General features: G+C 39.3%; 1 protein-coding gene across 3 annotated transcripts in view; it reads right to left on the bottom strand.

The window, feature by feature from the left end:
* Window positions 1-23,913, bottom strand: part of csul (protein arginine N-methyltransferase 5) — a 160,928-nt gene that overhangs the window by 105,066 nt on the left and 31,949 nt on the right. For all 3 annotated transcript variants that reach the window (XM_070084649.1, XM_070084651.1, XM_070084650.1), the window contains exon 4: window positions 4,358-4,470. In XM_070084649.1, coding sequence (XP_069940750.1) covers window positions 4,358-4,470 — 113 coding nt within the window. The remainder of the gene's footprint in view (window positions 1-4,357; window positions 4,471-23,913) is intronic.

Here is a 23,913-nt window from a genome sequence, read left to right as displayed (position 1 = left end):
TTCGATAAATCCGGTATTCGATGCACTATATCGCAAAAAATTTTCCTCAGTATTCGATTGAAAACCCGGTATTCGATACGATTCATACGAGACCTGTCTACATGTGGCCTGAACTGCCCCGTGTGTGCCAGTGTTTACAAGCCAGCCAGTGTGCGCGCATCTAAGGATACATTCGGTACATTCCATATTATCACTGAGTTTGGTGCTTCTTTCTGCAAAATAAGTCACCATGGGCCCTAAGAAAGCTTCTAGTGCCAACCCTTCGAGAAAAAAGTTGCTAATGACTTATGAAATGAAGAAAGAGATAATTGCAAAGTACGAAAGTGGAGTGCGTGTGTCGGAGCTGGTTAGGTTGTATAATAAACCCCAATCAACCATCTCTACTATAGTGACCAGGAAAACGGCAATCAAGGAAGCTGTTCTTGCAAAAGGTGCAACTGTGATTACGAAGCAGCGACCGCAAGTGTTAGAAAATGTTGAGAGATTGTTATTGGTGTGGATAAATGAAAAACAGATAGCAGGAGATAGCATCTCTCAAGCGATCATTTGTGAAAAGGCTAGGCAGTTGCATGAAGAATTGGTAAAGAAATTGCCTGCAACTAGTGGTGATGTGAGTGAATTTAAGGCCAGCAAAGGTTGGTTTGAAAGATTTAAGAATCGTAGTGGCATACATAGTGTGATTAGGCATGGTTAGGCTGCCAGTTATGTTGTGCGACAGAAGTCCAGTGACTCTCAAGCTGGTCCTAGTGGCATTAAAAGAAGGGAAGTAACCCCGGAAAAGGACTTGCTACCTCAAGTCCTAACACCTCTCCCCTCCTCCCATCCCATCAATCATCACCAGATCTTCATTAAAAGTAAGTGTCAATTATTTTATTGTTATTGTAATTATTCTTTTGCATTAAACTTAATATTTCATGTAGTAAAATTTTTTTTTTCATACTTTTGGGTGTCTTGCACGGATTAATTTTATTTCCATTATTTCTTATGAGGAAAATTGATTTGGTTTTCGATATTTTCGGTATTCGATGAGCTCTCAGGAACGGATTAATATCAAATACCAGGGGTCCACTGTACAATTATTACAATAATGCAGTAGTCTGCATAACAGTAAATCTTCTATTTTTTTGTGTGAATAAAAATTCCAAATGGTAAGCAAGAGTAATATAAGAGGGGCCTGAAGCCATGACTAATGAACAGAGAAAATGTTATTTTAGTGCCAGGAATGTCTGCATTGTTTATTCTGGACCCTATTTTGAAACTGGCATCTGTTGAAATTTGTGTGAAATTGGTCAAACTGCCAATTTCTGACCACTTTATTGGGTAGTTGAAGTAAGTGAATGGGCGGTTTCTTGTACTTAGTTGACAGACTAGAAGTAAGTTTATTCAGGTATACACAAATACAGTTACACAGATTATCATACATAGCAGTGTATGTAGAGAGAACCTAGGATAACCCAGAAAAGTCAGACAAAGTGACTTATTTCCAGTACCTGGCTTGGGCTTGCCATACATGATTTTTGGGAAATATTTTTTTTTTCTCGGTTATTTGTTGGGCTATCTCATTGAAACTTGGGCAATGTATGATGGAAAAATGCTTCTTAACGTACAACAAAAATAAAGAAGACTGATGATAAATAAGGGAGTTCACTTCTGAGCCATTAGCCGCCTCTTTGCAGTATATTTTCGTATGGTTCTTATGGTTGTATTCTCATTTTTTTGGACTCATTTGATAGAATGGAAGATATATTACAGAAATAGACATGATTTTGATTGTTTTCATGACGAAAAGTACCTTGAAATTGAACTCAAAGTACCAGTGTGAGGGAAAAGTTCAATAGGTTGGAGTAGCGAGGGAGTATATAGTAACAATAGTTTCATTGCCAGCTACTTGTTAAGGTAGGGTAAGTCCAGCTCCCACTATTCCCCCCCTTTTTCCCCCTCCCCGAAAGTGTTAGTTTGATTGCCGGTTGCTTGTTAAGGTAGGGTCAGTCTAGCTCCCGCTATCCCTTCCCCTCCCTCTTCCTTCCCCTCGAAAGGTCACGTGTGGGGCTCCGGCCAAACTGTAATCACTCGACTCACAGCTCCCAGCACTACTGTAAGTACATGCCTACTCATATTCTTGTGGACTTATTGGTTGAAAGCTTCACTTTTGACCAATAATAAACTTAGTCCTTTCAGTCTTGCTCTATGTTACATGTCTTAATAATCACCACATCTTTTAGGTATTGTACTTATCATGGAGTGATTTCTTAAGCAGTGGGTAACCTGTCTCTCTTTCCAGCTTGGAATGACAGAATGGGTCACCTGCCAACCAACGAGTAGAATTGAAGGAGACGGACTAACGTCCTGAGACGTCCCATGTTTTATCTACTTACCTGTGCACATGTATGAAGTTGAAGGACATAACCCCTCATCATTGCAGCGGTAAAGAACCTGCTTTCCTGTCATCTGGATAGATTATTTACGGCTATAGACTGTGAAGAATGAGCCGGTGGGTTGTCACCAACACCTGCGACCCCCCCCCCCACATCATCAGCAACGGCTACGATTTCAACTACACGAAGTGTCACCAACACCAGACACCCAAGTTTTATATATATATATATATTAGCGTTGAATTCAGATATCATTTATATTTTTCATTTTTCATTTTCTTTAATGTAGGATCAACATTTCATATTTAAGTGTTTTATATTTTATATTTTCTAAATAATAAAGTGTTTATGTTTGTCAGTTTTTGTTCTTTTTCTATGCATTAATTTTCCTGAGGAGGAGCCAGCCTTAGTAATACTGACTGAAGTTGTTACAGGGCTGAGTAAGCCTTCACAACCGGAAATGTTCAATTTTTGCATCAGTCAAGTTGGTTAATTTTATTAAGTGTATTCTAACCTAACTATACTCTGTAATCTGGCAAACTCAGTAATCCGGCACACTACAGGTCCCAATGATGCTGGATTTGCGATGAAGGACCTGTAGCAGGTTATTTCTCATGCACTGTGTGCTGCAGGATTTTTTTTATATGATGCACACTTATCACACAGATCCATTCTCTCAAATCTAGGCCCAAATTTACTGCTCACAGCTTATCTGAATGAGCTGAGGTCACGGTGTCATACTACAGGACCAAAATTGGCTTCAAAGCTGGGATACAACGGAGCTGACACTGTAAGGGTTAAACCAAACACAAAGTCAGAGGTTTGCTTTTCCATCATGCACCACATGGGGCGGGATAACTTTTCATACTGTGCAAAAATTTACCATTCACAGCATATCTGAGGGTACTGTGCTTAAAATGTAGTGAGTGACACTGGTGTCAACAACGTAGATTTACATAAAAGACAATGAAAGGGTTACCATACAAAACTGTACATTTTCATAAAACATGTTCAATTGGGAGTTGACGTGTCGGCGGATGGATTTATGAAGGATGAGGTTAATCATAGAATTGATGAGGGAAAAAAGGTGAGTGGTGCGTTGAGGTATATGTGGAGTCAAAAAACGTTATCTATGGAGGCAAAGAAGGGAATGTATGAAAGTATAGTAGTACCAACACTCTTATATGGATGTGAAGCTTGGGTGGTAAATGCAGCAGCGAGGAGACGGTTGGAGGCAGTGGAGATGTCCTGTCTAAGGGCAATGTGTGGTGTAAATATTATGCAGAAAATTCGGAGTGTGGAAATTAGGAGAAGGTGTGGAGTTAATAAAAGCATTAGTCAGAGGGCAGAAGAGGGGTTGTTGAGGTGGTTTGGTCATTTAGAGAGAATGGATCAAAGTAGAATGACATGGAAAGCATATAAATCTATAGGGGAAGGAAAGAGGGGTAGGGGTCGTCCTCGAAAGGGTTGGAAAGAGGGGGTAAAGGAGGTTTTGTGGGTGAGGGGCTTGGACTTCCAGCAAGCGTGCATGAGCGTGTTAGATAGGAGTGAATGGAGACGAATGATACTTGGGACCTGACGATCTGTTGGAGTGTGAGCAGGGTAATATTTAGTGAAGGGATTCAGGGAAACCGGTTATTTTCATATAGTCGGACTTGAGTCCTGGAAATGGGAAGTACAATGCCTGCACTTTAAAGGAGGGGTTTGGGATATTGGCAGTTTGGAGGGATATGTTGTGTATCTCTATACGTATATGCTTCTAAACTGTTATATTCTGAGCACCTCTGCAAAAGCAGTGATAATGTGTGAGTGTGGTGAAAGTGTTGAATGATGATGAAAGTATTTTCTTTTTGGGGACTTTCTTTCTTTTTTTTTGGGTCACCCTGCCTCGGTGGGAGACGACCGACTTGTTGAAAAAAAAAAAAAAAAAATGTTCAATTGTTTTAAGCAATTTCTACATTAAGTTGTACTATGCTTCTTACTTGTTCCACCAAGTCCATGTATCTATAGCGAAGCCATCTACACTCTGCTTCTTATCCGAGCGATGCTGGGCAGCAATCTCCTCTGGTGCCTGCATTGGTACTCTCACCCATACCTGACAAGATGGAGGAATTTTGTCACTTTAAAAAAAATCCAAAATACAGAAACACTGATAAATCGTGAACTAAACTAGTGTTAGGCCTTGACACAACCACCACTGAATCTCACATTACTGCAGCAGTTATCTCTACTAACTCAGATCCAGGCTATGAAACAACATACAAATGCTAACTTTAAACTTGTATTCTTAACCCTTTGTGGGTCGACAGGCCCTCTCCCAGACTTGTTCTCAGGGTCGAAAAATATTCGAAAAAAAAAAAAATTATTTTTTCTTATGAAAAAAAGAGGTTATTTTTTCTAAACATTTTAAGCTAAAAAAATTTTTGCCATCAATACTTACCAAGATATGGAGGTGTGAAGTTGACGGAAATTGAACTGCATATGATATCATCGCTGACTGCCATTCACCCGGTAATCATTTATTTATTTTTTTCTATTTTTTTTCTATTATTTTTTAATATTTTTTCTTTTCAGGTAACTTTTGTGGCCTGTGAGTTCAATATGAGCACTATTTTGTATGTATTTACATTTTCTATACGACACAATAACTGCACAAACACTGTTGTCATTACATTGTTTACAAAACATTTACACAAACGAACAACATAAATTGTTGTTTATTACTATTTTTCTAAATTTTATATACACAATATATATACAATACAGTCATTAGACATGTTTCTAGAAGTTCTGCAGCCTGTGGAACTCTTTGAAACATGGTGTCAAGCACAATGGTGTTTCACACTCCTCACACATAAAACGAGTGTCTCTGCGTTCTCGTGGGTGTTTTTTTGTATGTGCACAGACAAAACACCTCTGAGCCTTTTTCTTCAAAGCAGTAGCAGGCAGTTGTATTAGGAAGTGACCACCATGCCTCAGACAAGAGGGTAGTTGGTGATCAGTTCGCAGGCGTTGTTCTATTGCAGGTGTTGTTCTATTGCAGGTGTTGTTCTATTGCAGGTGTTGTTACTTGGTACTTGAATAATATTTGTCTGATGACAGACAAACAAAACTGACCATATGGTGGTTTGTTTCTGGTCTTCAACTTATACACATTATAAGCATTCAGCATGGAAATGTCCACAAGATGAAAAAAAGAGTTTTATTTGCAACTTATAACTCCTGCAAACACAATCAGCACACTCAATTTGCATATCACATTTGTCCATTGAGGGTGTAGTCCATCACAGCTGCAGGTTTAGAATGGGTTCATTGGTCTCTCTATGCTGCCTGCCAGTGTCTGTCATTTTGTTTCAGTGAACTGATGACAACAGTGTGACATCTCGTTTGTCACGCCACCAAAATGCCACGATGTCATTGGCAGCAAACACCTGCACCTCACCGGTACGAGTGCCAGCATCGAACCTGGATATATGTTCACGATTTCCACGCACTGTGCCACACACATCTGTCATATTCACTCGCAAAAAATCACCGAGTGAGGGGCTTGTGTACCAGTTATCAGTACAGTGGACCCCCGGTTAACGATATTTTTTCACTCCAGAAGTATGTTCAGGTGCTAGTACTGACCGAATTTGTTCCCATAAGGAATATTGTGAAATAGATTAGTCCATTTCAGACCCCCAAACATACACGTACAAACGCACTTACATAAATACACTTACATAATTGGTCGCATTCGGAGGTGATCGTTATGCGGAGGTCCACTGTACATAGTACAGTGGAACCTCTACTTGCAAGCGTGTCCACGTGCAAGTTTGATGGGTTGAATTTTTGCTTCCATACGCGAGCGAAATTTCCACAAGCAAGCAGACCTCAAGGCAGGTTCCTTGACACTGGTGAGGGGCTCTTGCTCTTGATCTTGGGAATTGTATCTCATTTGTTTGTTGGACTATCTTATTGAAACTTGGGCAATGTATGATGGAAAGATGCTTCTTAATGTACACCAAAAATGAAAGAAATCTAAGCATAAATAACGGAGTTCACTTCTCAGCAATTAGCCACCCCTTAGTGGTAATTTCGAATGGTTTTTATGGTTGTATTCTCGTTTTTTTGGTCTCATTTGATAGAATGGAAGATATATTACAGAAATAGATATGATTTTGATTGCTTTCACGACGAAAAATGCCTTGAAATTGCCCTCAACCTAGGACAAATGGTCAATTGCTTGGCTGTTTCAGAGTAAACAAATGTTCATTCCACTGTCCATTCCAATATGCAGTCGTGAATGGGTTGATATCATTTATACAATTATTGCAATAAGGAATAACAGTAAATCTTATATTTTTTGTGTGAATAAAAATTACAAATTATATAATAATAATATGTATAATAATTATAGGTAGTAGGTTGGTAGACAGCAACCACCCAGGGAGGTACTACCGTCCTGCCAAGTGAGTGTAAAACGAAAGCCTGTAATTGTTTTACATGATGGTAGGATTGCTGGTGTCCTTTTTTCTGTCTCATAAACATGCAAGACTTCAGGTACGTCTTGCTACTTCTACTTACACTTAGGTCACACTACACATACATGTACAAGCATATATATACACACCCCTCTGGGTTTTCTGCTATTTTCTTTCTAGTTCTTATTCTTGTTTATTTCATCTTATCTCCATGGGGAAGTGGAACAGAAGGGATACGGCCGGTTTGTTGAAAGAAGAAGATGTATAATAATATGTATAATAATAATAGTATAATATAATACAATAATAATAATAATAATGTATAATAATAATACATATATAATAATAATGTACAGTGGAACCTCAAAAATCGAACTTAATTCGTTCCAGGAGCTAGTTCTAAATCCGAAAAGTCTGAAATTTGAAGCAATACAGTGGACCCCCGGTTAACGATATTTTTTCACTCCAGAAGTATGTTCAGGTGCCAGTACTGACCGAATTTGTTCCCATAAGGAATATTGTGAAGTAGATTAGTCCATTTCAGACCCCCAAACATACACGTACAAACGCACTTACATAATTACACTTACATAATTGGTCGCATTCGGAGGTAATCGTTATGCGGGGGTCCACTGTATCTCCCATAAGAAATAATGGAAATACAGTGGACCCCCCGCTTTACGATCACCTCCCAATGTGACCAATTATGTAAGTGTATTTATGTAAGTGCGTTTGTACGTGTATGTTTCGGGGTCTGAAATGGACTAATCTAATTCACAATATTCCTTATGGGAACAAATTCGGTCAGTACTGGCACCTGAATATACTTCTGGAATGAAAAAATATCGTAAACCGGGGGTCCACTGTACAATTAATCCGTTCCAGAAACCCAAAAATATTCACACAAAAAATACATTTAATAGAGATTAATTAGTTTTACATACAACAAATACTATAGTTTTTAATTATGTATAGTAATACATAAGGAGGGGTGTTAATGTTGCAGTTTAAAAACTGTAGTGTAAAGCACCCTTCTGGCAAGACAGTGATGGAGTGAATGATGGTGAAAGTTTTTCTTTTTCGGGCCACCCTGCCTTGGTGGGAATCGGCCAGTGTGATAATATATAATAATAATAATACATATAAAATAACATTTTTACTTACCTTTATTGAAGATTGGTGATGGGTAGGGGATGTGTAGATCAAGTGTTTACATTGAGGCATGTATGTGAACAGTATTTAGATAAAGGTAGGGAAGTTTTCATTGCATTTATGGATTTTGAAACACATATGATAGAGTGGATAGGGTAAAGAGTTTTTACGAGGGTAGTGAGACTCAGGTTAGGGTGTGTAGAAGAGAGGGAGACTACTTCCCGGTAAAAGTAGGTCTTAGACAGGGATGTGTAATGTCACCACGGTTGTTTAATATAATTATAGTTGGGGTCGTAAAAGAAGTAAATGCTAGGGTGTTTGGGAGAGGGGTGGGATTAAACAGGACCACGTACAAGTCATCGTGCAAAACAATGAAATCAAAGAAACACGTTTGCTAGGAAAACCAGGAAGTAAACACAGTATAATGATCCGACTTCATTCATACGATAAAAGAAAGGACCTAATTAAATCAGCAATTACAATGAAAAATGGAGTGTACATAAATGAGTGTCTAACAAGAAAACATCAAAACCTTCTGTTCAGGCTGAGAAAACTTAAACAGGAAAACAAAATACATCAGTGTTTCACGCGAGATGGGAAAATACTAGTAAGGAAAACATCAACAGGACAACAATATACTATCTCAAATGAACATGATTTCTCTACCTTCCTTAGAAAAGCTGACATTTCTGTAACAGATTAGATAAGTGCCCTTAATACATATATACGTGTGGTGCATATAGTGTACGTTACTATTTTATCATTATTTTACATTTGTTAAATAATTCAGGTGCTATTTTTTAGCTTAAGACTATTTACTTTGTTTTATACTTAATTCTAACTATAGATTCACTACAAATCTTATGATTACAAGCATTGATCCCGATACCAACTTCTTATATAATGACTTAAATGAATCAAACAGTTACTGTAATTACTACACTGCAGAACAATCAAAGGCACTTCTCAGTGCCAACAACAACATAACTATCTTTAACTACAATATCAGATCTTTAAGCAAGCATTACGATGACCTCATAGCATTACTAAATTCCTTACATGCCAATATGTCCATCATTACACTAACTGAAACCTGGCTAAAGCCTGATAGTACAGATGTCTATGCCATTCCTGGTTACACAGCCATACACAACTGTAGGCCAGACCAACAAGGGGGTGGCACAGCCATATACTACTCAGACCAACTAGAATGTATCACTAATACTTGCACAAGGGATGAACATGGGGAATATATAATAGCCAAATTCAAATCCAAATACCTACAAAAACCTCTCACATTGATAAACATCTACAGAGTTCCACAGTCAAACATTAGCCAATTTAGTCAAAACCTAGGAAGTATGATAACTGATGCACGCATGAACAAAGATCACTTACTACTCTCAGGTGACTTCAATATAAATCTCCTGCAAGACCAGGACCCACACGTTACTGAATTCACAAACACAATGAGTAACTGTATGTTGCTACCAACAGTAACAAAACCTACAAGAGTTACGGAGACTAGTGTTTCCCTACTTGACCACATCTGGACCAACACCATATTCCCTTTAAAATCAGGCATAATTACAGATAATACCACAGACCACTACCCTACTTTCCTCATAACAACTCTTGGTAAACTACCCCAAGACACTACTAAAGTCACCTTCAGACTTCACAATGAGGCAGCCATTAATAACTTCACAACAGCAGTAGCAAACATTGACTGGCACACTGAGCTAGAAATCTATACAGATATTGACGAATGTTTTAATAATTTTCTAAAAAAGACCCAATACCTCTATAACAAGCACTGCCCTAAAAAAACTAAACAGATGACAGCTAAGAGACTGAACAGTCCCTGGCTAACACACAGCATTCTCAAATCCATAAATACAAAACACCAATATGAAAAAACAGTACAGAATGGGTCACATAACCAGATTATTATTATTATTATAATCAAGGGGGAAGCGCTAAACCCGGAGGATTATACAGCGCCTGGGGGGGGGATGTGGAAGGCATTCAGGCTTAATTCGGGGAACTGGAGCACAGATCCAATTCCCTAAATCAAGAGCCCCTCACCAACATCAAGGAACCTTCCTTGAGGGGTCACATAACCAGAGACCAAACAAAACGTTACTCGTCAATCCTAACCAGCCTGATAAGAAGGGCAAAAAAATTGTATTATGAGAACAGATTATCCAACTTACGAGGTGATATAAAAAAGACCTGGAAAACCCTATCAGAAATTCTGGGAACAAAAAAGATATCACGAAATAGCGAAATAAAATTAGCAAAATCAGATGAACCCCAACTCCCACCAACAGAAACAGCAAACAGACTCAATGATTTCTTCTCCACTATAGGACAAAACCTTGCCAATAAAATCCCAAGCTCAGATACCCCACCAAATGACTACCTCACCGGCAACTACCCGAACACACTGTTCCTAGCTCCGACTAACCCATACGAAGTCTCCCTTATTATCAACGCACTAAAAAACAAGGCAGGAGATTTAAATACCTTACCACCCTTTATATACAAAAAAGTGTCACAAGTGCTATCACCAATCATTGCAACACTCTTTAACAAATCCATTGAATCCTCCACCTTCCCTACAGTACTCAAAATAGCAAGGGTCACCCCGATCCACAAAGGAGGAGACCAAACAGAGTTGAATAACTATAGGCCAATATCCAACTTACACCCTCTCTCAAAAATCTTCGAAAAATTAATTCATAAACGAATCTACTCCTACCTTATCTCCCAAAACATACTCAACCCCTGCCAATTTGGATTCAGGCCTAATAAAAATACTAATGATGCTATTATACACATGCTAGAACATATATACACTGCAATAGAGAAAAAAGAAGTCCCACTGGGGATCTTCATTGACTTACGTAAAGCTTTTGATACAGTTGACCATGACTTGCTCCACGTAAAATTGTCACACTATGGTATAAGAGGGCACTCCCTCAACTACCTCAAGTCATACCTCAGCAACAGAAGCCAATATGTGTACGCAAATGGGGCAAGCTCTTCTGCACAACCAATTACAGTTGGTGTCCCACAGGGAAGTGTCCTTGGCCCTCTTCTCTTTCTCCTATACATAAATGACCTACCAAATGCTTCGCAATTACTCAAACCCACACTATTTGCAGATGACACTACATACGTCTTCTCCCACCCGAGCCCAGTCACGCTAGCCAATACTGTAAATACCGAATTACAGAAAATATCTACCTGGATGAGGACTAACAAACTTACACTAAACATTGACAAAACCTACTTCATTCAGTTTGGTAACAGAGCTACAGATGTCCCTCTTAACATAATGATAAACGGATCACCTATCACAAAGCTAACAGAGGGAAAATTCTTAGGAATCCACCTTGATAATAGACTCAAATTTCATACACATATACAACAAATTTCTAAGAAAATTTCCAAGACTGTAGGCATACTATCGAAGATACGGTACTATGCTCCACAGTCAGCCCTCCTGGCCCTATATCACTCTCTTATTTACCCCTATCTCACCTATGGAATTTGTGCATGGGGCTCAACAACAATTAACCATCTCAGACCACTAATTACCCAACAAAAGGCTGCAGTTAGAATGATAACAAATTCTCACTACAGGCAGCACACTCCACCAATATTCAAAACACTCAACCTACTCACCATACAAAACGTCCATACTTATTATTGCACCTATTACATACATAGAACCCTTAACTCTGATATTAACCCTCCCCTCAAACATCTCCTTGCCAACCTCAACAGAACACATGACCATAACACAAGGCACAGATCACTCTTTGATGCTCCTCGTGTCCATCTCACGCTATGCAAAAACTCAATGTACATAAAAGGCCCTAAAATCTGGAATTCATTACCTGTAAATATAAAAGAAACACTACCTGTTTATAAACTCAAGTCTCTTCTCAAAGATCACTTACTCACCCAAAACCAAATAAATACTGAATAACTGGATCTTGTAAATTGTATATCTTAAATGTTTCTCACAATTATATCACATAAATGTTAAACCTAAAACCCAATCTAACAGAATACTCCATTCGACTGAATGTACAGCAATGCATGCAACCATATGACCTGTCTTTGTATACTCATTTGTGCTTTATAGTTATCTGTTTACAATAATGTCTTATCACTGATTTCATCATTGCTTAGTTAATCTTAAGTTAATTTTAAGCCAGCCCGTAATGATATGCATATAAGTGGCTTTGGCATGCTGCTCTTACCTGTATTTTTTTGTACCTCTGTATGTATGCTCAAATTACTAAATAAATAAATAAATAAATAAATAAATAAATAAATAAATAAATAAACTATGGGGAATCAAATACAGAATGGGAAATGACACAGTTACTTTTTTGCTGATGATACTGTGCTTATGGGAGATTCTAAAGAAAAATTGCAAAGGTTAGTGGATGAGTTTGGGAGTGTGTGTAAAGGTAGAAAGTTGAAAGTGAACATAGATAAGAGTAAGGTGATGAGGGTATCAAATGATTTAGATAAAGAAAAATTGGATATCAAATTGGGGAGGAGGAGTATGAAAGAAGTGAATGTTTTCTGATATTTGGGAGTTGACGTGTCGGCAGATGGATTTATGAAGGATGAGGTTAATCATAGAATTGACAAGGGAAAAAAAGTGAGTGGTGCGTTGAGGTATATGTGGAGACAAAGAAGGGAATGTATGAAAGTATAGTAGTACCAACACTCTTGTATGGGTGTGAAGCTTGGGTTGCGAATGCAGCAGCGAGGAGGCGGTTGGAGGCAGTGCAGATGTCCTGTCTAAGGGCAATATGTGGTGTAAATAATATGCAGAAAATTCGGAGTGTGGAAATTCGGAGGTGTGGAGTTAATAAAAGTATTAGTCAGAGGGGTTATTGAGGTGGTCTGGTCATTTAGAGAGAATGGATCAAAGTAGAATGACATGGAGAGCGTATAAATCTGTAGGGGAAGGAATGCGGGGTAAAGGAGGTTTTGTGGGCAAGGGCCTTGGACTTCCAGCAAGCGTGCATGAGCATGTTAGATAGAAGTGAATGGAGATGAATGGAATTTGGGACTTGAAGAGCTGTTGGAGTGTGAGCAGGGTAATATTTAGTGAAGGGATTCAGGGAAACTGGTTATTTTTATATAGCCAGATTTGAGTCCTGGAAATGGGAAGTACAATGCCTGCACTTTAAAGGAGGGGTCTGGGATATTGGCAGTTTGGATGGATATGATGTGTATGTTTATACGTATGTATATGCTTCTAAACTGCTGTATTCCGAGCACATCTGCAAAAACAGTGATTATGTGTGAGGTGAAAGTGTTGAAAGATGAAAGTATTTTCTTTTTGGGGATATTTCTTTCTTTCTGGGTTACCCTGCCTCGGTGGGAGACGGCCGACTTGTTAAAAAAAAAAAAATCTTATGGGAAATGTTGCTTCAGTTTTCGTCGAATTCGGTTTTCATCAGGCTTTCTGGAACGAATTAATGACGAAAACCAAGGTTCCACTGTAGGGTTTAGAATAATGCAGCCATTTTTGGTACTAAAATAACATTTCCTCTGTTCATTAGTTAAGTTCCCAGGCTTTACACATGAATTCCATTTGGTTTTTTTATTCACACAAGAAATAGAAGATTTACTGTCATTCAATATTGTAATAATTGTATAAATAATATCATCACATTCATTAATGCATATCAGACCCACCAGTTGGACATGTATCGGCAAAAATCGAACATTCCCACTACTTTGAGCTCAATTTCAAGCTATGTATAGTAGGGCCCCACTTATAAGGCAGGTTAGGATCCAGGCTACTGCTGGAAAGCAGACATCGCCAGAAAGCAGAACGCCTTTTTTCCACTTATAAATGCATATAAATGCCAGATAACAAGTTTACACTAACAAATATTAAGTTAGCAATAGAATAGGCATTAAAACAATGAAAAAGTAAAACACACACACAATACACTTACTATTTACCTCTAAATATCTGTAGTCTTAATGTAGGGCAAAAGGTGAGTAGTATTTACTCTAAGAAGTTAGGTGTGGTAGCCCTCCTGGTCACGCCACCCACACATAATATACTACAATGATGCTTAAAGCTCCATAGTGATAAAATGTATATACAATACACTCATTACTCACCTTAAAATATTTGTAGTCTTAATGTAGGGTGAAAGGTGAAAAGTATTTATTTGTAGAAAGTTGTGTAGTAGGTAGGGTAGTGTAGGGAAGCCAGCCTGGCCTCCCCACCCACTATGTAAACAAACAGATGATGTGTCTGGTTATGGCTCATGAACATTCGCACGAACACCTTACATTGTGTACAAATTGTCTCCACAGTGGTACAGTAGAATAAATAAAGACCAACATTTCCATTTAGTTATAGGTAATACATATTTTAAGAAAAAGAGGATAAATAAGTATACACGATATGATGTAGGGCGAAATGACAGTAGTTTGTTGGATTATGTATTGGTAGATAAAAGACTGTTGAGTAGACTTCAGGATGTACATGTTTATAGAGGGGCCACAGATATATCAGATCACTTTCTAGTTGTAGCTACACTGAGAGTAAAAGGTAGATGGGATACAAGGAGAATAGAAGCATCAGGGAAGAGAGAGGTGAAGGTTTATAAACTAAAAGAGGAGGCAGTTAGGGTAAGATATAAACAGCTATTGGAGGATAGATGGGCTAATGAGAGCATAGGCAATGGGGTCGAAGAGGTATGGGGTAGGTTTAAAAATGTAGTGTTAGAGTGTTCAGCAGAAGTTTGTGGTTACAGGAAAGTGGGTGCAGGAGGGAAGAGGAGCGATTGGTGGAATGATGATGTAAAGAGAGTAGTAAGGGAGAAAAAGTTAGCATATGAGAAGTTTTTACAAAGTAGAAGTGATGCAAGGAGGGAAGAGTATATGGAGAAAAAGAGAGAAGTTAAGAGAGTGGTGAAGCAATGTAAAAAGAGAGCAAATGAGAGAGTGGGTGAGATGTTATCAACAAATTTTGTTGAAAATAAGAAAAAGTTTTGGAGTGAGATTAACAAGTTAAGAAAGCCTAGAGAACAAATGGATTTGTCAGTTAAAAATAGGAGAGGAGAGTTATTAAATGGAGAGGTAGAGGTATTGGGAAGATGGAAGGAATATTTTGAGGAATTGTTAAATGTTGATGAAGATAGGGAAGCTGTGATTTCGTGTATAGGGCAAGGAGGAATAACATCTTGTAGGAGTGAGGAAGAGCCAGTTGTGAGTGTGGGGGAAGTTCGTGAGGCAGTAGGTAAAATGAAAGGGGGTAAGGCAGCCGGGATTGATGGGATAAAGATAGAAATGTTAAAAGCAGGTGGGGATATAGTTTTGGAGTGGTTGGTGCAATTATTTAATAAATGTATGGAAGAGGGTAAGGTACCTAGGGATTGGCAGAGAGCATGCATAGTTCCTTTGTATAAAGGCAAAGGGGATAAAAGAGAGTGCAAAAATTATAGGGGGATAAGTCTGTTGAGTGTACCTGGTAAAGTGTATGGTAGAGTTATAATTGAAAGAATTAAGAGTAAGACGGAGAATAGGATAGCAGATGAACAAGGAGGCTTTAGGAAAGGTAGGGGGTGTGTGGACCAGGTGTTTACAGTGAAACATATAAGTGAACAGTATTTAGATAAGGCTAAAGAGGTCTTTGTGGCATTTATGGATTTGGAAAAGGCGTATGACAGGGTGGATAGGGGGGCAATGTGGCAGATGTTGCAAGTGTATGGTGTAGGAGGTAGGTTACTGAAAGCAGTGAAGAGTTTTTACGAGGATAGTGAGGCTCAAGTTAGAGTATGTAGGAAAGAGGGAAATTTTTTCCCAGTAAAAGTAGGCCTTAGACAAGGATGTGTGATGTCACCGTGGTTGTTTAATATATTTATAGATGGGGTTGTAAGAGAAGTAAATGCGAGGGTCTTGGCAAGAGGCGTGGAGTTAAAAGATAAAGAATCACACACAAAGTGGGAGTTGTCACAGCTGCTCTTTGCCGATGACACTGTGCTCTTGGGAGATTCTGAAGAGAAGTTGCAGAGATTGGTGGATGAATTTGGTAGGGTGTGCAAAAGAAGAAAATTAAAGGTGAATACAGGAAAGAGTAAGGTTATGAGGATAACAAAAAGATTAGGTGATGAAAGATTGAATATCAGATTGGAGGGAGAGAGTATGGAGGAGGTGAACGTATTCAGATATTTGGGAGTGGACGTGTCAGCGGATGGGTCTATGAAAGATGAGGTGAATCATAGAATTGATGAGGGAAAAAGAGTGAGTGGTGCACTTAGGAGTCTGTGGAGACAAAGAACTTTGTCCTTGGAGGCAAAGAGGGGAATGTATGAGAGTATAGTTTTACCAACGCTCTTATATGGGTGTGAAGCGTGGGTGATGAATGTTGCAGCGAGGAGAAGGCTGGAGGCAGTGGAGATGTCATGTCTGAGGGCAATGTGTGGTGTGAATATAATGCAGAGAATTCGTAGTTTGGAAGTTAGGAGGAGGTGCGGGATTACCAAAACTGTTGTCCAGAGGGCTGAGGAAGGGTTGTTGAGGTGGTTCGGACATGTAGAGAGAATGGAGCGAAACAGAATGACTTCAAGAGTGTATCAGTCTGTAGTGGAAGGAAGGCGGGGTAGGGGTCGGCCTAGGAAGGGTTGGAGGGAGGGGGTAAAGGAGGTTTTGTGTGCGAGGGGCTTGGACTTCCAGCAGGCATGCGTGAGCGTGTTTGATAGGAGTGAATGGAGACAAATGGTTTTTAATACTTGACGTGCTGTTGGAGTGTGAGCAAAGTAACATTTATGAAGGGATTCAGGGAAACCGGCAGGCCGGACTTGAGTCCTGGAGATGGGAAGTACAGTGCCTGCACTCTGAAGGAGGGGTGTTAATGTTGCAGTTTAAAAACTGTAGTGTAAAGCACCCTTCTGGCAAGACAGTGATGGAGTGAATGATGGTGAAAGTTTTTCTTTTTCGGGCCACCCTGCCTTGGTGGGAATCGGCCGGTGTGATAATAAAAAAAAAAAAAAATAAAAAATTTCCATTCTCATGTAAATTTTAGAAGAAATGATGTTTTAACAAATTATTTTTATTTTTTAACAAGGCGGCCATCTCCCACCGAGGAAGCGTGTCCCAAAAATAAAGAAAATCCCCAAAAAGAAATACTTGCATCATCATTCAACACTTTCACCTCACTCACACATAATCAGTGTTTTTGCAGAGGTGCTCAGAACACAACAGCTTAGAAGCATATACATATAAAGATACACAACATATCCCACCAAACTGCCAATATCCTGAACCCCTCCTCTAGAGTGCAGGCATTGTACTTCCCATTTCCAGGACTCAAGTCCACCTATATAAAAATAACCGGATTCCCTGAATCCCTTCACTAAATATTACCCTGCTCACACTCCAACAGATCGTCGGGTCCCAAATACCATTCGCCCCCATTCACTCCTATCAAACACATTCACGCACGCCTGCTGGAAGTCCAAGGCCCTTGCCCACAAAACTTCCCTTACCCCTTCCTTCCAACCTTTGCGAGGATGACCCCTACCCCACCTTCCTTCCCCTACAGATTTAAACGCTCTCCATGTCATTCTACTTTGATCCACTCTAAATGACCAAACCACCTCAACAACCCTCTCTTCAGCTCTCTGACTAATACTTTTATTAACTCCATACCTTCTCCTAATTTCCACACTCCGAATTTTCTGCATAATATTTACACCACACATTGCCCTTAGACAGGTCATCTCCACTGCCTCCAACCGCCTCCTCGCTGCTGCATTCACAACCCAAGCTTCACACCCATGTAAGTGTGCTGGTACTACTATACTTTCATACATTCCCTTCTTTGCCTTCATAGATAACACTTTTTTTGTCTCCATATATACCTCAACGCACCACTCACCTTTCTTCCCTCATCAATTCTATGATTAACCTCATCCTTCATTAATCCATTCGCCGACATGTCAACTCCCAAGTATCTGAAAACATTCGCTTCTTTCATACTCCTCCTCCCCAATTTGATATCCAATTTTTCTTTATCTTAATCATTTGATACAGTCATCACCTTACTCTTCTCTATGTTCACTTTCAACTTTCTACCTTTACACACACTCCCAAACTCGTCCACTAACCTTGGCAATTTTTCCTTAGAATCTCCCATGAGCATAGTATCATCAGCAAAAAGCAACTCTGTCAATTCCCATTTTGCATTTGATTCCCCATAATTTAATCCCACCCCTCTCCCGAACACCCTAGCATTTACTTCTTTTACAACCCCATCTATAAATACAGTGGTCCCTCGTTTATCATTGTTAATCCGTTCCTGGAAGTGCGACGATTATTGAAATAGACTATTTTCGAATCAATTTTCCCCATAAGAAATAATGTAAATACAATTAATCCGTTCTTGACACCCAGAAGTATTAAAACAAAAATTTTTTTTACATGAAATACAGATGTAGTACATAAACAATACAATGGGACATGATGAATGAAACATTAACAGCATAACACTTACCTTTATTGGCAATTCTTCTTAGTGTATGGAAGACTGGAGGAGGAGAGAGATTGGATTAGTTACTGTTTGGAAGGGCAATCCCCTTCCATCAACACCTCAGGTACCAAGTCCTTTTCTGGGGTTACATACTTCTCTGTTTCTTAATGCCACTAGGACCAGCTTGAGAGTCACTGGAGTCCTGTCTCGCAAAAAGAAGTGTCCAGGGAGCTCTGTTTCTGGCGTCTCTTTAAAACTTCCCTAAAATGGGCCAAGACACTGTCACTGTACAAGTTGCCAATATGGTTTGCGACATCCTTCTCAGGGTGATGTTTCTCCATAAATCTTTCCATCCTACCCCACATTTCAAAAATCTCCTCAATTTCTGAAGAAGGCACCTTCTTCCATCTCTCTTCCTCTTCCTCTGCAGCAAGATTCTGAGCTGCAATCTGTTGCTATTCCTGCTGAATCTCTTGCAGCTCCTCAGCGGTTAGCTGTTCGTTGTGGTCCTCCACCAACTCTTCCACATCCTCCAAACTCACATCCAACCCCATGGAACTCCCCAATGCCACAATAGATTTTACAACTGACATAGGGTCATCAGGGTCAGCCACAAACCCTTCAAAATCCTTCTTGTGGACACAATCTGGCCACAATTTTCTCCAAGCAACAACAGCTTTCTTGATTTCCTTTTTCTTTGCCACAATGGAAGATATGGTTGTATGGGGTTTGTTATATATCCTGGCCAGTTCAGCCACATGTATGCCACTTTCATATTGTTCAATGATGTTTTTCTTAAATTCTATCGTATTTCTCACCTTCTTTACCAAAGGCTTGGCACTAGGAGCTTTCTTTGGAGCCATGGTAGCTTATTTAGCACTTGCAAGCACTAAAATGAATGGAATATTATGAAATATTTCGTATGAACAAGTGAGGGGACTGTCACTCACTGGTAAACAATGGCACACTGGCTGGGAAGGGAGGCCGAGGCGGTTCAGAGCCCTGAGTATGCGTCCAGGACGAATGACGATTAGCAAGTCAACTGACCATTTGCGAGCCAATGTTTGGACGAAAATAATGTGACGATTTCCGAAAAGGACGACTATCGAGCCCGATGATTATCAAGGGACCACTGTATATTAAACAACCATAGTGACATTACACATCCCTGTCTAAGACCTACTTTCACCGGGAAGTAGTCTCCCTCTCTTCTACACACCCTAACCTGAGCCTCACTATCTTCATAAAAACTCTTTACAGCATTTAGTAACTTACCACCTATTCCATATACTTGCAACATCTGCCACATTAATAGTAGGTTGGTAGACAGCAACCACCCAGGGAGGTACTACCGTCCTGCCAAGTGAGTGTAAAACGAAAGCCTGTAATTGTTTTACATGATGGTAGGATTGCTGATGTCTTTTGTCTGTCTCATAAATATGCAAGATTACAGGCATGTCTTGCTACTTCTACTTACACTTAGGTCACACTACACATACATATACACATTTATTCATACACACTCATCTGAGTTTTCTTTGATTTTATCTTAATAGTTCTTGGTCTTATTAATTTTCCTTTTATATCCATGGGGAAGTGGAATAAGAATCTTTCCTCCGTAAGCCATGCGTGTTGTAAAAGTCAACTAAAATGCCGGGAACAATGGGCTAGTAACCCCTTTTCCTGTAAAGATTACTAAAAAGAATAAGAAGAAGAAAATTGTCAAAGTGGGAAGTCTGAATGTGCGTGGATGTTGTGCAGATGATAAGAAAGAGATGATTGTGGATGTTATGAATGAGAAGAAGCTGGATGTCCTGGCTTTAAGTGAAACAAAGCTGAAGGGGGTGGGAGAGTTTCAATGGAGAGGAATAAATGGGATTAGGTCAGGGGTTTCAAATAGAGTTAGAGCTAAAGAAGGAGTAGCAATAATGTTGAAGGATAAGCTATGGCAGGAAAAGAGGGACTATAAATGTATTAATTCAAGGATTATGTGGAGTAAAATAAAGATTGGATGTGAAAAGTGGGTTATAATAAGCGTGTATGCACCTGGAGAAGAGAGAAGTGTAGAGGAGAGAGAGAGATTTTGGGAAATGTTGAGTGAATGCGTGGGGAGTTTTGAATCAAGTGTGAGAGTAATGGTGGTTGGGGATTTCAATGCTAAAGTGGGTAAAAATGTTATGGAGGGAGTAGTAGGTAAATTTGGGGTGCCAGGGGTAAATGTAAATGGGGAGCCTTTAATTGAGCTATGTGTAGAAAGAAATTTGGTAATAAGTAATACATATTTTATGAAAAAGAGGATAAATAAATATACAAGGTATGATGTAGCACGTAATGAAAGTAGTTTATTAGATTATGTATTGGTGGATAAAAGGTTGATGGGTAGGCTCCAGGATGTACATGTTTATAGAGGGGCAACTGATATATCGGATCATTATTTAGTTGTAGCTACAGTTAGAGTAAGAGGTAGATGGGAAAAGAGGAAGGTGGCAACAACAAGTAAGAGGGAGGTGAAAGTGTATAAACTAAGGGAGGAGGAAGTTCGGGCGAGATATAAGCGACTATTGGCAGAAAGGTGGGATAGTGCAAAGATGAGTAATGGGGGGGTTGAAGAGGGTTGGAATAGTTTTAAAAATGCAGTATTAGAATGTGGGGCAGAAGTTTGTGGTTATAGGAGGGTGGGTGCAGGAGGAAAGAGGAGTGATTGGTGGAATGATGAAGTAAAGGGTGTGATAAAAGAGAAAAAGGTAGCTTATGAGAGGTTTTTACAAAGCAGAAGTGTTATAAGAAGAGCAGAATATATGGAGAGTAAAAGAAAGGTAAAGAGAGTGGTGAGAGAGTGCAAAAGGAGAGCAGATGATAGAGTGGGAGAGGCACTGTCAAGAAATTTTAATGAAAATAAGAAAAAATTTTGGAGTGAGTTAAACAAGTTAAGAAAGCCAAGGGAAAATATGGATTTGTCAGTTAAAAACAGAGTAGGGGAGTTAGTAGATGGGGAGATGGAGGTATTAGGTAGATGGCGAGAATATTTTGAGGAACTTTTAAATGTTAAGGAAGAAACAGAGGCAGTAATTTCATGCACTGGTCAGGGAGGTATACCATCTTTTAGGAGTGAAGAAGAGCAGAAGGTAAGTGTGGGGGAGGTACGTGAGGCATTACGTAAAATGAAAAGGGGTAAAGCAGCTGGTACTGATGGGATCATGACAGAAATGTTAAAAGCAGGGGGGGATATAGTGTTGGAGTGGTTGGTACTTTTGTTCAATAAATGTATGAAAGAGGGGAAGGTACCTAGGGATTGGCGGAGAGCATGTATAGTCCCTTTATATAAAGGGAAAGGGGACAAAAGAGACTGTAAAAATTATAGAGGAATAAGCTTACTGAGTATACCAGGAAAAGTGTACGGTAGGGTTATAATTGAAAGAATTAGAGGTAAGACAGAATGTAGGATTGCGGATGAGCAAGGAGGTTTCAGAGTGGGTAGGGGATGTGTAGATCAAGTGTTTACATTGAAGCATATATGTGAACAGTATTTAGATAAAGGTAGGGAAGTTTTTATTGCATTTATGGATTTAGAAAAGGCATATGATAGAGTGGATAGAGGAGCAATGTGGCAGATGTTGCAAGTATATGGAATAGGTGGTAAGTTATTAAATGCTGTAAAGAGTTTTTATGAAGATAGTGAGGCTCAGGTTAGGGTGTGTAGAAGAGAGGGAGACTATTTCCCGGTAAAAGTAGGTCTTAGACAGGGATGTGTAATGTCACCATGGTTGTTTAATATATTTATAGATGGGGTTGTTAAGGAAGTAAATGCTAGGGTGTTTGGGAGAGGGGTGGGATTAAATTATGGGGAATCAAATTCAAAATGGGAATTGACACAGTTACTTTTTGCTGATGATACTGTGCTTATGGGAGATTCTAAAGAAAAATTGCAAAGGTTAGTGGATGAGTTTGGGAATGTGTGTAAAGGTAGAAAGTTGAAAGTGAACATAGAAAAGAGTAAGGTGATGAGGGTGTCAAATGATTTAGATAAAGAAAAATTGGATATCAAATTGGGGAGGAGGAGTATGGAAGAAGTGAATGTTTTCAGATACTTGGGAGTTGACGTGTCGGCGGATGGATTTATGAAGGATGAGGTTAATCATAGAATTGATGAGGGAAAAAAGGTGAGTGGTGCGTTGAGGTATATGTGGAGTCAAAAAACGTTATCTATGGAGGCAAAGAAGGGAATGTATGAAAGTATAGTAGTACCAACACTCTTATATGGGTGTGAAGCTTGGGTGGTAAATGCAGCAGCGAGGAGACGGTTGGAGGCAGCGGAGATGTCCTGTTTAAGGGCAATGTGTGGTGTAAATATTATGCAGAAAATTCGGAGTGTGGAAATTAGGAGAAGGTGTGGAGTTAATAAAAGTATTAGTCAGAGGGCAGAAGAGGGGTTGTTGAGGTGGTTTGGTCATTTAGAGAGAATGGATCAAAGTAGAATGACATGGAAAGCATATAAATCTATAGGGGAAGGAAGGCGGGGTAGGGGTCGTCCTCGAAAGGGTTGGAGAGAGGGGGTAAAGGAGGTTTTGTGGGTAAGGGGCTTGGACTTCCAGCAAGCGTGCGTGAGCGTGTTAGATAGGAGTGAATGGAGACGAATGGTACTTGGGACCTGACGATCTGTTGGAGTGTGAGCAGGGTAATATTTAGTGAAGGGATTCAGGGAAACCGGTTATTTTCATATAGTCGGACTTGAGTCCTGGAAATGGGAAGTACAATGCCTGCACTTTAAAGGAGGGGTTTGGGATATTGGCAGTTTGGAGGGATAGGTTGTGTATCTTTATATGTTTATGCTTCTAGACTGTTGTATTCTGAGCACCTCTGCAAAAACAGTGATAATGTGCGAGTGTGGTGAAAGTGTTGAATGATGATGAAAGTATTTTCTTTTTGGGGATTTTCTTTCTTTTTTGGGTCACCCTGCCTCGGTGGGAGACGGCCGACTTGTTTAAAAAAAAAAAAAAAAAAAAAAAAATCTGCCACATTGCTCCCCTATCCACTCTATCATATGCCTTTTCTAAATCCATAAATACAATAAAAACTTCCCTACCTTTATCTAAATACTTTTCACATATATGCTTCAATGTAAACACTTGATCTACACATCCCCTACCCACTCTAAAACCTCCCTGCTCACCAGCAATCCTACATTCTGTCATACCTCTAATTCTTTCAATTACATAACCCTACCGTACACTTTTCCTGGTATATTCAGTAAACTTTTTCTTCTATAATTTTTACAATCTTTTTTGTCCCCCTTCCCTTTATATAAAGGGACTATACATGCTTTCTGCCAATCCCTAGGTACCTTCCCTTCTTTCATATGATTTATTAAACAAGAATACCAACCACTCCA

This window comes from Cherax quadricarinatus, chromosome 13, assembly GCF_038502225.1.
Source record: "Cherax quadricarinatus isolate ZL_2023a chromosome 13, ASM3850222v1, whole genome shotgun sequence".
NCBI classification, from domain to species: Eukaryota; Metazoa; Arthropoda; class Malacostraca; order Decapoda; family Parastacidae; genus Cherax; species Cherax quadricarinatus.
This window is presented reverse-complemented; position numbering and strand designations above follow the sequence as displayed.